The sequence below is a fragment of the Eublepharis macularius genome, chromosome 3 (genome assembly GCF_028583425.1).
Source record: "Eublepharis macularius isolate TG4126 chromosome 3, MPM_Emac_v1.0, whole genome shotgun sequence".
NCBI classification, from domain to species: domain Eukaryota; kingdom Metazoa; phylum Chordata; class Lepidosauria; order Squamata; family Eublepharidae; genus Eublepharis; species Eublepharis macularius.
Window position 1 is genome coordinate 87,415,771 of NC_072792.1, and position 13,885 is coordinate 87,429,655.

At 43.0% G+C, this 13,885-nt stretch overlaps 1 protein-coding gene across 1 annotated transcript in view; it reads right to left on the reverse strand.

The window, feature by feature from the left end:
- Positions 1-3,968: 3,968 nt before the first annotated feature.
- LOC129325992 (amine oxidase [flavin-containing] B-like) overlaps positions 3,969-13,885 on the reverse strand; it is a 99,751-nt gene continuing 89,834 nt past the window's right edge. The window contains exons 11-15 of the mRNA XM_054974042.1: positions 12,534-12,591; positions 11,356-11,453; positions 10,896-11,007; positions 6,171-6,233; positions 3,969-4,419 (exon numbers count right to left, since the gene is read on the reverse strand). Of these exons, the coding sequence (XP_054830017.1) occupies positions 4,261-4,419; positions 6,171-6,233; positions 10,896-11,007; positions 11,356-11,453; positions 12,534-12,591 (490 nt within the window). The 3' untranslated portion in view covers positions 3,969-4,260. The remainder of the gene's footprint in view (positions 4,420-6,170; positions 6,234-10,895; positions 11,008-11,355; positions 11,454-12,533; positions 12,592-13,885) is intronic.

Here is a 13,885-nt window from a genome sequence, read left to right on the forward strand (position 1 = left end):
CTGAAATAGGGACATGGCTCATGGATTTCTTTTACTTTTAGTTGAGTCTTTTAGAGACAGTGTCTGAAGAACAAACTGGTAGGAATCTACACTAATGTATTGTGCTATGCAGACATCATTAACCACACTGGTCTTGTAGGATCACCTTTTGTTATGCAGGTGACCTAATGTTTAGGACAGGTTGACCAGGGTGAGGTTCATGATGATTACTTTGTGGAGATCAAATTCTTCTGAAGCCCAGAGACAAATCAGTGTGGACATTATCTCCTAAGCTTACTTCTTCTGGGTCTATTGAGCTAACTTCAATGGTAGTAGGCTAATTATTTCAAAACACTGGCTTTGTTCTCCTCTCCATCACTTAACAATGTGCTTCATTCCTACCAATATTTCTGATACAGATGTTATCTAAACCAAGATATACTGTATGAGAATCTTTCTAAAACTTAACCGTTTGCCACAGAATATTCATTTGATCCACTTGCAATGCAGTTTTAGTTTAAAAATGTATGTTGCCTTTTCACCCAGTATGGGCCCTCAAGGTGGCAAACAGCTTAAAACCATTAATAACCAACATTATTCTCTGTTCACTCTCTCAGTGGTAAATGCTGCAGCTGATTCCCTGACCACACTGACAATAAGAACATCAATACAATGGCAACAGCTATACAGCATATAAACAACAATGCTTAGAGAGATAAAAATTAAGAAAAATTAACAGACATAGAGCAGCACCCATTTTGGCTTCCTTCATTGTTTCCCAGATTCTGGACAGCTTTTGTAAATCTTTCTTATGCTAGCTTTGAATTGTAGAATTATATCCATAAAACCCACATGAAATGAGAGATTAAACTATCATGATGCTTCAGCAGCTTTGAGGCATTCACATCTGGACCCCATCTGACGAAGAGACCTGTGGTTCTCGAAAGCTTATGCTACAATAAAGTTGGTTAGTCTTAAAGGTACTACTGGACTCTTTACTATTTTGGACCCAATGTGTGACTATACCATAGCATCCGTTGGGCGCTGGAATTGGCAGCAGGGTGTGCCCCCCTCCAATAAAGTGAAAGTAAAGCTTGCAGTACAAATATCTCTTCCATAGTGCCTGGAATTCCAAAGTGATAAACAGATTGTCATACTCCCCTCAAAAGTGTTGGCATCAACCAACTATGTGGAAGTGTTGCCTGCTGCCCATTCCAGAATTGGGCAAAGATACATACACACATGCTTTAGAGATGTGGCCCAACAATGCCACATAACAGCCATGGCTAACTGGGGTCAAGTTGAAAGGAGCACCATGATCAAAACACAGTTCAGTACACAATCACCTTAATTTGATTTTTTTTAAAAATTATACCCATAGCAGCAAATATGCTGTTCTTACTGAGTCAATAAAGTGCAAATGTTTTAGTACCATGGCATATTGCTGATCACCTTTGGCAAATAGTTAAAAGCACTGCACAGAAGAACCATCACTGGCTAAGAATGTCAACCATGCAATACCTCATGCTATTTCCCACAAGCCATCCTTTTGTAATAATAGTGAAGAAAGGATCTCTAGCCTGTCCAGCTGGAGAGTTTGCTTGGGGCATTTGGCTTGTTGCTGAGCTGACACAGTGCTGGAGGGGAGATGCCAGTTGCCTGGTCACCTGCAGGACAGTTCTCGTGTTCTCTTATTGTAATGTTGCCTGTTCAAGGAGGTTATGTATCTATCTGGTAAGTGAAAAAAATGTCTCTAACATTTGGGCATAGTTATCTCCATGTTAGATTGCCATGTGATCAATTATATTGAAATGCCTTTTCAAAATGGGGTGTTGTTATTTACCTCCATGCCATGAAAAGCTTCAGCTGCCCATTTCCACTCATATTAAGTCTCTGTTTAAGACAGAAGATGTTTTTCTCAGTACTGTTGACAACCCTATACAGAACCCTACTCTTTCCCCCACCTCCTCTTCAATCCCTGCTTCCCTCATGAATGATCATCATTGTAAACACTGAAAGGCTAAGGAAGAAACAGGGTCAGTTGGGATCTAGTTTCTGCTTCCTGTTCTCCCTGCCTAACTAGGAATCAAGGAAGACAGCCATGTTAGGTCATCTGCATGGCTGCAATATCTGGTGCTTGCATTCAGTGTTTTTTCTGTAATGTTAATTAAAGGGTGTGTGTGTGTGTTTGCTGGTACTCATATATAAAGTTGCACAATTTCCACCAGTTCCCTCCTCAGGGCTTGGGAGAGCTCCCACAAAAAGTACCTGTTCTCAGATGTTGGCTTTGGTGCCTTATCAGTAATGTTTGTACTATTTGTGCAAAATCTTGATCAGGAACCTGTTTCATTCATTGTTTTTGTTTAATGAATGGGATATGTAGAAGAAAGGTACACTGAAACAAGTAGACACCCTTCCAAAAATATTGTCAAACATAGTGCTAGAAGGAACAATTCTAACCTCTTGACTAAAAGACAGAAGCCATCTACCAAATGTCAGAGATCAATTTCGGCAAAGTAGACCACATCTAAGGTCCTAATATGCAAGCAATTTCTGTTTCTCCTTAGGCCACAAAAGAATTATGTCCCATTTACCTAGAAATATCCATTTCAATTTAATACAAGAAACAAGAGAAACTGAGTAAATGGAATATACAATTAAAAATGAATGATCAAACCTAAGTTTTGAACTTTTGTTGAAAACATTTGCGCGCTTCTAAACTGTTTAGTCATTATAATTAATTTTCTCATTCTTCATGGTTGAATTCCTGTAACTGCTACATTCAAGCTAAGCTAAAACAAGTAAGACAGGCACAGCTGAAACTTTTTGAGTTTATGGAGACACACTTTAAGTAATGTGGTTCCTGTAGGTCTGTTTGAGTTGTATTTTTTGCTCACTCCTGCCACATATTCCTAGATATGTATCCTTACTTACAACTACACCCACAATTATTAAACATTTACTTTGTCTGTGTTATCTTGTCCTATCTTATGAACACAGCTCCAATACAGAACCAAATATAAACTCAAAATTAAAATGTCAACCACTACACTTACCTCATACACACTGAATGTTGGCTGCTGATGGTCCAGCTAGATGTTGTTTATTATTATAAAGATCTACAGCTGCTAAATGTCTTCCAGCTCTGTATACTTTGTAATGTCCAATATAAACAATGCAAGATACAACAACCATAAGTACTGCCGAAAAATGTAGACTAAAAGTCCATATGGAGCTTCCATGCTAGAATTTATTTATGTACAACTCCTTACTTAAAATTAGCTTTCCTCTCCTTTACTTAGCAGGCCCCCAAAATCACTGGAGAAAAAAGAGAAGTTCACACAACTATTTGTTTCCTACTATGCCATGATTTTCATTATTCAAACCAAAAGAGGCTATCAAAGATGCTCACCCACCCAAACTTGCCAAAAAACACAAATGAGCACTGATGCAGTGAACTAAATTCTTCACACAATGTTCACAAAAATAATTTAGTGAATTTGAAAGTAATATACAAGAGTGAATACAACATGTGAAATTCTAAAACATCATAATCACTATAATATCATCACAATCAATCACACACAGCAAGGTGTTACAACACCGAGTAGCATGTGTATCCTCAGAAAAGGGAAGAATCCCAAGAGCCCCTCGGGGGCTCCCGGTTGCTGTTCTCCACCTGCACATTCCATTCTCCTCCCAGTCTTCCAGCTCCTTTCCACTTTGTCCGGAGGGACTTTTCATCTGCCCCCGCGGTTTCAGCGGGAATCCTCAGTGTACTGACTGAAGACAGCTCATAAGAGAACTCTTGGGATTCTTCCCTTTTCTGAGGATACACATGCTACTCGGTGTTGTAACACCTTGCTGTGTGTGATTGATTGTGATGATATTATAGTGATTATGATGTTTTAGAATTTCACATGTTGTATTCACTCTTGTATATTGCTTTCAAATTCACTAAATTATTTTTGTGAACATTGTGTGAAGAATTTAGTTCACTGCATCAGTGCTCATTTGTGTTTTTTGGCATGATTTTCATTATAACACTGTGATGAGATGAATGCGGAATTTGATTTTTTTTTAAATGGTGTCAGCAGCACACAGTGTGTTCAATGCACCCAGGCCTCCATACATTTTGTGGTGGTTACCAATTATATAGTGGGCTGGAAAAACATATTAGTCCCATTCACAAGGTAAATGTGTGAGATAACTGAAATAATCACTGCTTAGAAAGAGTAAAATGATTGCACAAATGCACAAAAGGGAAAAAAAATCTTCATATTAATATATTCGCACCACCAAGCCCTTTTTATATGTAAAGAGTCCAGCTACAGCCACAGATGTGAAAAACATAGAAAATCCTATCAACTTCAGCAGTCCTGGTACAGAAGGCAGATTCCTTTCCCAAAAGGTACTGGTGATTGGCAGAGCTGGGACATCCTAGATGGAAGAATATTAATGATTAGGGTGGGCTCACCACTCTGACCGAACAAAACACCAGAAACTTTAACACACTAGAAACAGAGGTGTGTTTGGCTGTTAGGCATCTCTTTTGCTCCACCTCCCCATATTCTCTTGATAATATTCTTTTAAGCATTCTTTACAAATGGGGTAAGACTGCATTTATCAAAATTAAAACAAATGAAATGATCACATTTAAAATAGAGAATGGACATTTGCTCCCCTTATCTTTCTCCTTGGGGCAAAACAAAAAGAAAACAAACCCCCAAACATCCTTCTTCATGTACAAAGCCATAAAGAAATAAAAAGGTGCAGCAGCAATAAAAATGGCAGATTCCAAGTTGATCATTATCAGAAAAGGAATTTAAAAGGTATCAATCAATATTGAGGCATTTATATGAATATACGTTGCATCTTTGGGGGCAATACTGCAAACATTTCTGGTTATATCACCACAAAAAGGATGTCTCACAGCTGGAAAATGTAGAGAATAGGTTTTTCAGTAGTAGCACCTCACTCATAGAATGCCCTTCCCCTTGAGGCTCACCTGTTGCCTACATTACTCTCTTTTAGGTACCACAGGTGTTTAAGAAAAGGGTTGATCTTTTAACATTAACTTTAGTGTGTATTAGTCTGAAAACTGTATTTCATTTTAAACTGATCAATTATATATAGTTTTATGCTGGATTATGCTTTTTAATGTTTTAATGTTAGATATTAACATTTAATTTATGTTTTTATTATGTTTTATTATGTTTTGTTTTGTAAGCTGCCTCAGGCGGGTTCCCTGGAAAGGCAGCATAGTTTTCTTCTAACTAACTAAATAACTAAACAAAGACAAATAATCAAGTACAGGATCAATCATTAGGTGAGAGCATGACAGATTCTTATGAAGTTACTTAAAAATTGTCCATCGTTATGATGGACAGTGCATGGGTGGGCCTCTTTAATCGCTGGACTTCTCCCCTGGAAGGAACCAGGTTTATGTAATATATCTGAGTGAGGAGTGTGCACAAGAGGCACATTGGGCATATACCATGCTACCTCTCTCAGCAGAAATCATTTGCTTATAAGGAAAAAAATTATGAAGTGCATACCTACGAGTGCCATTGTGAAGAGGCATAAGCATATCTTTAGTGATCCTGGAGCTAAGCTGAATGTCAGGTTCTGCCTTCTTGACTATACCTAGCCTGCAGACCATTTATTCTGGCTCACTGAACTCAGTGGTATCCATAGAGAACCAAGATAACCTTGGCTGCATAGCTGTACCCTGGCTCCTGCTTGTCAATGCTACGAAGTGGAATGTTAGGAACTGAGATAAAATGATAGGGACATGGAAGAAGAAAGCGTTTTTTTCACTTCACATGGAAAGTTAAGATCACCCAATGAAGTTACTTGGTAGTAGATTCTGGACAAGCGCTTGGAACTAATTCTCTATAAAACTTACTAACACAAGATGTGACAATAGTCAGTGTCTTACAGGCCATATGTCTCTTCTAGATTGGAACAAACAACAGGATAGTCATTAACTGTTTGCTACAATTTAGTCTCTGTTAGGCACAAAATGTTATACTAAATAGACCTTGATGTTGCTAATGTAATTAACTACAGATCATGTGCAATGTATGTCATAAATTGGTTGACACATGTCTGGTATGCTCAAATAAATGAAGAATTGTTTTACCTTTACATTGTCAGCAAAATAAAATGGCAATTCAGTAAAAACTTACAAGTGATTCTGGTTCTGATTTCCAAATTTCTCCTTCTGCAATTTTCCCCATACAGAACAGTATCTGAAAAGGGAGAAGAACATCATTTATTACCTTCGACTCTTTCTTGAAAGGGAGAAACATACATGATTTTCACATTCCACAATGTTGGTATTGCCATGGTAAGGCTTAGAAAGCAATTATACGTTGAAGGCACATTAAGGTTTCAAATCTTACCGAACTGAGTGAGTTTTACAAAAGAATGTATCATGTAAATTTATTAATAGAGTCAGCATCATTGTACTGATCTCTTGCCGAGTCAGTTCAATACAGAGAAAACATTTTCTCCACGTAAGCAGACATGGGAATAAATCTTGTATCTGCAACAAAACATTAACAGCTAGACATTAATGATTTCCTGGGAATTGTTTAGAATATTGCAGCTCCCATTGCCACCATTCAATTTCAGGCAATCATTGTAATTTAAACAAGCTGTGTCTTACTAGAAATTCTTTTAATACAAGCCTTCTTAGAATAAATGGGCATTGCTCAAGAGCTCAGGCAATATTAGGCTGCAATCGGTGGCAATGCACCAAATGGTAAGCTGGGGGTGAGAATGAGGTTTACCACTTGTTCACCATCACTGCACAGCATCCAAGAAAGGCAAAGGAAGCACTGTGTTGACTGGCCCCAAAGAAAAGAAAGTCAAAAGGGGAGGCACACCAAATGCCAGAGTAGATAAACCCGAACAGCTAAGTTAAACATTTAGTATGAAATTCTCTTTTTCAGGATGATCACCAAAAGTATACATAGGAGTCTCCTCTTTACCTGAGGCAGTCTGGGGCAGAAACCCCCTCCCGGGGTACCCTCTCTAGGCCTCTCTTGGAGGGGGAATCGGAGGTGCCTCAGGGCCAAGCTACACATGACGAATGACACTTGAACAGCAAGTGTATTTCTCCCTCTTCACTTGCCCTCCAATCAATCCACTTGCCGTTCAAGTGTCATTCGTCATGTGTAGCTTGACCCTCAGAAATGGCAAAGGAGGGGGGTTAGAAGCACATCCTCTTCCCTCTCTTCCTCTAGTGTTGAGCTGCCTGTTCTGCTCTGAGAATGTGCTCATGCTCTTCCTTCCCAGTCCTTGTTCCTGTGGCCTTTTAAAGGCTTTCCTGGGGGAAGAGCTGTCCTAGACTCTGCGTCCCTGCTTGCCCATTCAGAGGCCTCTGCAGGGCTGCCAGGCAATTGAGCTGGTGCAGTTCCTGGGTCCTACCCCCAGCCCTCAAGCCCCTGCCCCTCAGGAGCTGCAAGTCCCTCCCAGGTGTGGCACCCAGTAATGCCATCAGTTTCAGAGCTGGTGGAGTTGGCCATGCCTTTGTGGCTGGCTTCTTGATTGGGGGGCAGGAGTCCCCCTGGTCACTGCAGAGCCTGGGCTTGGGCTAGCCCCCAATGTCTCCACCTGAGGTTCTGCTCCTGTCTGCCCAGGCAACCGCCTCATGTCATTGTGGCTGTCGAGCAGGCCTCTGTTGCCTTCTGAAGAGACCAGCAAGCAGGGCTCATCCTTTGCCACAGTGTCAGTGCCTCCTCCTGCCCCCCCCCCTGAAGATAGGGAAGCTGCAGCAGCTCTCTCTGTGCTGAGGGAGGTTCTTCTGGTGTTGCTGTGGTGGAGGGAGGGGGAAAGACCAGCATCGGGAGATCCTACTCTGGACAGTATATTTTTGAAAACATTCATCATGTCTTCCTGGGGGAAATGATTAGGTAAAATTGGGTGAACATCCACAAAGACAGAACTGTTATTGCTTCTGAGATGTTCTCTCCATCAGGAAAAATGGTACAAAAGTTCAGGATAGAATGCAGTGGTTAGCCAAGACAGGAATATATAAACTACAACTCTCCAGAATAAACAGCTATAAATTTGCTTTAACATGTAGAATGATTAGTATTTAATTAGAACAGCTGAAGGTGATTAGGACAAGATGCTAAAGAGATGGAGCTATATAACTATTTGCTATTTGACACTATGATTTCCCACTGTATTATATTATGTTTTTAAATATGTCTCTTTTGTGTAGTCATATAATTTTTTCTAGTCATTATGAAGTCATTTCTTTTATCTCGTAATTTCATTTATGTTATGCTATAATAAACTATAATAATTTATTTTAGTTAAACAACTTAGCTTGTGTATCCTCAGTATGGGCAGACTGAGATGTTAAAAGCTCTGGAGCAATTATGTCTGGTAAAATCTCTATAAATAAGATGTGTATAATACCTAAATTTCTATCCCTTTTGAATATTTTATTTAAAAAATACAAAAGAAAGAGATTAACAATTGACAAAAAGTGACTCTAGAGTTCAGTTTCAGAGAGAAAAGGTCATGAAACCTTTCCTAAACATTATTTCATACTATACGAGTGAGTGTCCCACAAGGACTTACAGAGAGGCACCACATTTTCCATTGTATCCCCTCCCACATTATTTCTTCGTTGCCTTCTCTAGCAGCCCTCACAGCATCTCATCTTTTCCCGCTTTTTTTTCTTCTTCCCACCTACCAACATCTGTACCCTGTCTTAACTTTTCCCTCCTTCCCCACCCCACTCAGTATCTCTCCAGGAAAAGTCTGGTCAAGTCATAGGGTGACTATGGTTGCCAGGTGCCCACTGGTGGCAGGCAAACTCCTGGTGGTTTGCCCCTCTGCCAGCCAATTGCTGTGATAAGTGGGAGGGAGGGCAGCTACCCAGCAATCACTCACCACCAATGGGCAGTCTGGACAAACGTGTACATGTGCTCCCAGCCCTGTGTGCAATGATGTCAATTCTGGAAATGCTATTATTGTGCAGAGTGTGGGAGTACTCTGTGTTTTAGGCTGATTCTGACATGAAGCATACATGGGAAGCACATGTGTGGAAGTACACATGCAAAGTCCAGTAAGTACTGACCCTCTTACTGGTTGCCAGAAAGGCCTGGCAACCTTAGGTGACTGGCAGTAGAGGTCTGTCCCAGTTGCACAGTCTGTCCCCTTAGGTGACTGGCAGTAGAGGTCTGTCCCAGTTGCACAGTGACTGCAACTGCTGGGCTTCCTTCTGATATACCAGCCAGTCTTCATTTATCTGCTCTCATGTCTTCATTGTTCCCTTCTTCCCTACCCCTGGCAGCCTCTCCCTGAGAAAAGTGGCTTCCAGCTGAGGACCAAGCACAGCTGCATGGTGGCCTCCATGGTTGGACTGGTCACAGTTGTACAGTGGCCACTGCTACTGGGCCTTTTTCGTTCTCTCATTCTGACCCAACAGCCAACCTGGCTTTATCTGCCTCCATGTCTTCATGCCTGCCTCTTTCCCTACCTGATAGCTTCTTCCTGGGAAAAGTCTGGCTGGACTGCATTGTGGCTGGTGCTGAGCTAGGCTATGTAGTGTCCTGGAGCAGTTGTGTGATGAGTGACCACCACTGTACAAGACTGGGCTGGGCTATGTGGTGACCACTGCTGCCACTAAGCTTGGCTAAGTTGTGTGGGTAGGGAGTTTCCAGTAGTCACCACTGGGCCTGTCTCCAGTGAGTCTTCTTCCATTAGGGGACATGACAGTGGAAGGGATGTAGGGTTACCAGTCTCATAGGCAACTAGCGGGAAAAGGGGTGGTACTCACAGCAGTTCTTTCCTTCACATGTGCACTTTGCATGTGCGTGCTCTTGGCTTCTGCGTGACAACATCTTTCTGGATGTTATCACATGGGTCGTAGGAGTGCTCCCATGCTTTGTCTGGGTGGGGCTAAAATCAGCCCCATGCAAAATGCAGGAACACTCCCATGGCCAATGCTACCATGTCACTTTCAGATGTAACATCATCATGCCCCATCAGGAGCACATAAGCCACACATTTGCCTGGACTGCCTCCCAGTGGTAGATGATTGCCAAGCAGCTCGGCACCTCCTACCAATCACCAGCAATTGGAGGCACAGGGCAAACCGCTGGGAACTCCAAGCAGCATGACCTTTTGGGGGTCTGACAGCCACCCAATCTATTTCTGCTCCCCCTCCCCACAGCTTTTCTTTAGAGAAACCAAGGCTTGGAAATATTGCTATGGTTGCCTGGAGTGATGGTGGTGCTGCGACTCTACTCTGACTTGGGCATGGCAATGATGACATTGTTGGGTAGAAGCTGAGTGGCCCCTTAGGTACTGCCAGCACTACAGGGGCCACTTGGCTCAGCTTGCTCTGGCCACCAGTAGTGCTCTAGGGCACTGGCCAGTTCACCCTGCTTCTTAGTGATTATATGCTACCCATTAGAATGGTAGAAGACCCAGACATATGCTGCTGAGGAAGAATCCATGGGGAATTTTACATCATTGCTCTGACTAAAAAATTTTCATACTAAGTTATGAACCACACTTTTTTTGGCTGTACTTATTGGCAAGTGCCACTTGGAGAGAGTGGGGTGGGGGGAGGAAAAAAGTCCTGAATGCTCTGTGAGTTGCCATAAAGGAAGCAGCTAGAAATGCTCAGAACAGGCATCACCAATATGTCTTTTGAATTCTCCTCAATGGGGTGATTCCAAGATTTGTCCTGTCTTATATTTCCTGACAGGATATTTCTCTCCCAGATCAGATCCAAGATGGTTGTAAAGTTAATCAGCATAATTGACAATGGAGGTGGAGATTCCAGTAAAATTTCATCTGATGGTGCATCTTTTGGATTATCTAAACACAACTAAGATAGAAATATATTTAAAATGTCTGTGATGCACCCGCATCCTCTGTACCTCTCTGGCTGCTCTCTCTCCGGCCTGTACTGCACCTTCCATGTAGCCACTCCATTCTGAAGCAGTCTCAGTACCAGCAAAGAAGATCCTCCCAAAAGGCTCGCGAATGATCCTTCAAAAAGAAAGCATGAAACATTTTTCTGATTACAAATTAGCCAAGGTTTTTTCACGAATTTTGTTCCCTAAGACAAATGGTCTCTGGCTTCCTTAAGGTATCTAGAGAAACTTAGGTTTCAACACTTCATCACTGCCACTCAGTCCAACACTGCATGTATATGTGAAAAAGGACTAACTTGCGGTGATGAAGCCAAGACCTAGGGAGAAAACACCCAACACTCTCGGTCATGATTCACAAATTAGAGAATGACCACTTTCTAACATTATTGTTCTATAGTTTTGCTGCCGTGGGGGGGGGGGCACAAGTCTATGAATGAGACATCCCTGTTTACTGTTCTCATACCTTCCGTACTGAGTCATTATCCCTGGTGGAAAATAGGCTGTGTAGCACCCTCCAGAATACTGCTCTTCACACCAGTTCTTTTCTTCATAATGCACTGGCTAGAAGGCAAATTGAACAAAGCATGAAGGAGAGACGAAACTTGAAAAGGACAGTACCTCTGATTATATTTCCTTCACCAATAAAGAATAGATTTCCTCCATTAGTGAAGTAAACAGCTACTCAGTTTTCAATCATTACATCTCTCCAGCTGCAACCCTCCAACTCCTTCCCATATTGTTTCTGGGAGTTCCTTGAGCAGCATTTGTGGGGGCCGTTTGGGACTGAAGTGGGAGGGGTAGGGTTGCTAGGCATCTGATTTTCCTCCAGATAGTTCGGTACTTTGCTGGACTGTCCAGGAGAAATGTAATAAAAAACCAGACACCTTGAAGGCCTTCCTCTCCCCCTTCTGCTTCCAGCAGCACAACTAGTAGCAAGAGAAGTGAGAGTGAGAAGCCTGCCCAATGGAGGAGGAACAGGCAGTTACAGGTCCAGCCAGGCAGCCCCTTTCCTTTCTCTACTGTTACTGCCCCATAGGCTGGAGCATCCTGGCACCACCAATGGTGGACCCTCCTGCATTGGTCAGAGTGTGAGTAAGGGCTCTTGGGACTTGTAGGGAATGGGGCCTCCTCCAGAAGTGGGACATGGCAGGTGCATAGCAAGAGTGGAGAGGACTTTCTGTCCACCATTTTCCTTGCCTTGCTTCACTGCCTGAGGCAGCAGGGTGGGGGGAGGCGGCAGATGACCACTTTCAGAAGTGACATCATTGTGCTGGGGCCCAGAAAAAAACTTTACAACAGTAAGTCTGGTTCTATTTCCCATACTATCTAACAAACTTAGGGATGGGGAGATGAGGAAGATGCACTATGTGGACAGAAATCCATGGAAATTACTGTGTATCCAAGCCAATGTTTTAATTTCTATCTTCCATCTTCTAGAAGTTCCTTTAATAACTAATTCTTGGATTTCATACAAAAATGAAGGAGCATATGAGTCATCTAATGGGCAGTGAATTTTGTTAACAGTTTCTCATTTTTATATTTTGGAAATCAAACTTTGGAAATTTATAAACAGATCACTAAGCTAATTATTTGTGTATGGTGCAAAAAGATAATATAACACACTGGTTATTAAGTTCTCACATGTAAGGCCTCCTGTGATCCCAACACTTTTGCATAGAGCTCACAGATCTGAGTTTTCCTGTAGAAGAAATGCAAACAAGCCCAAAATATAATATTGATCTTTACATACTTTAAGAACACAAATAATAGTAATGGTCTGCAACTTGGATGTAAATGTTCACATATTTTATATTCAGGCTGAACAAGTGGGGACCCACAAGATCCAATCTGCCTTTTCACTGGCCTTCTCCCCCTGCCCCCACTCTGCCAGGCCTCTTCCCTATTCTCCCTCCTACACTCTGCCAGACCTTCTCCTCATCCTGCAGCTCCCCTGTCCATCTGCAGCCTTGCTGCTGCCACAAGCCCAGCATGGCTCCCAGCCTCAACACTGTCCTATGCCAATGGAGAAGGTAGGCGCATTGTCTAAACAAGCACAGACAACAATCATGTTTGGTGGGGATTTAAACTCCCCCCAGAAGTATCATGCCAGGACTGACAGGGAGATGTAACAAAATGTTGTCCCATGCAGCCTTTCCTGTTACTGGCCCCCTACCCACCCACCTTATCTGGTTGGGTTGCACCTCCCCCCCACCCCAAGGCAGCCTTCTGTGTTATCTTCCCTTGCTTTCCAAAGAGTCTTCCCCTCACAATCCACTCCCTTTGAAAGTTCCTTACTCTTCTCCCCCTTTGAAACACCCTCACCCTTTGTGCCCACCCTCTAAAACACCCTTCCTCGTGTTTTTCCCTGGGCCCGCAGGGTCTTGCCTTGCTGCAGTGCTGGCCACATGCAGTATGGCTCCACACATCCCAGTGCTGGCTGGGCACAGTGGTGCTCTGCATGTAACAGCTCTGGCTGGATGTGATGGGGCTAGGGGTGTGCGCTTCGGGTATCCAATTCAGGTAAAAGTGGCCCCAATTTGGAAATAATGAATCAAAGCTTCCTGAAGCATTTGTAATGCTTCGGGAAGCTTCGGAGCCCCGGGGGTTAAGTTTAAAGGGCCCTTTTGCAAGCCTCAGGGCCTTTTAAACTTTCCCATTCCCCACCTTTATCCCCCACCCTCACTTACCCGGCACCGTGCTGGAGGAGGCAGCCCTCCTGCCTCCCTGCTGGCCTCCGGCACCAGCAGCCCCTCTCTGCTGGCCAGCTGGCCATGCTGTGACACTGGCAGGGCAGGGAAGGCGCTCTCTGCTGGCCAGCCACACCAGCTACGGCTGCGTGGCGGTGACAGGGAAAGCCTTCTCTGCCGGCCAGCTGGCCCGCGTGGGGTTGGCTCCAGCCTTCCGCCTGACCAGGTAAGTGGTGTGGGGGGTGAGGGAATGGTGTTAAAGGGTGGGAGTTTAAGGGTAGGGATGGGCCTCCCCCTCTCCCATCA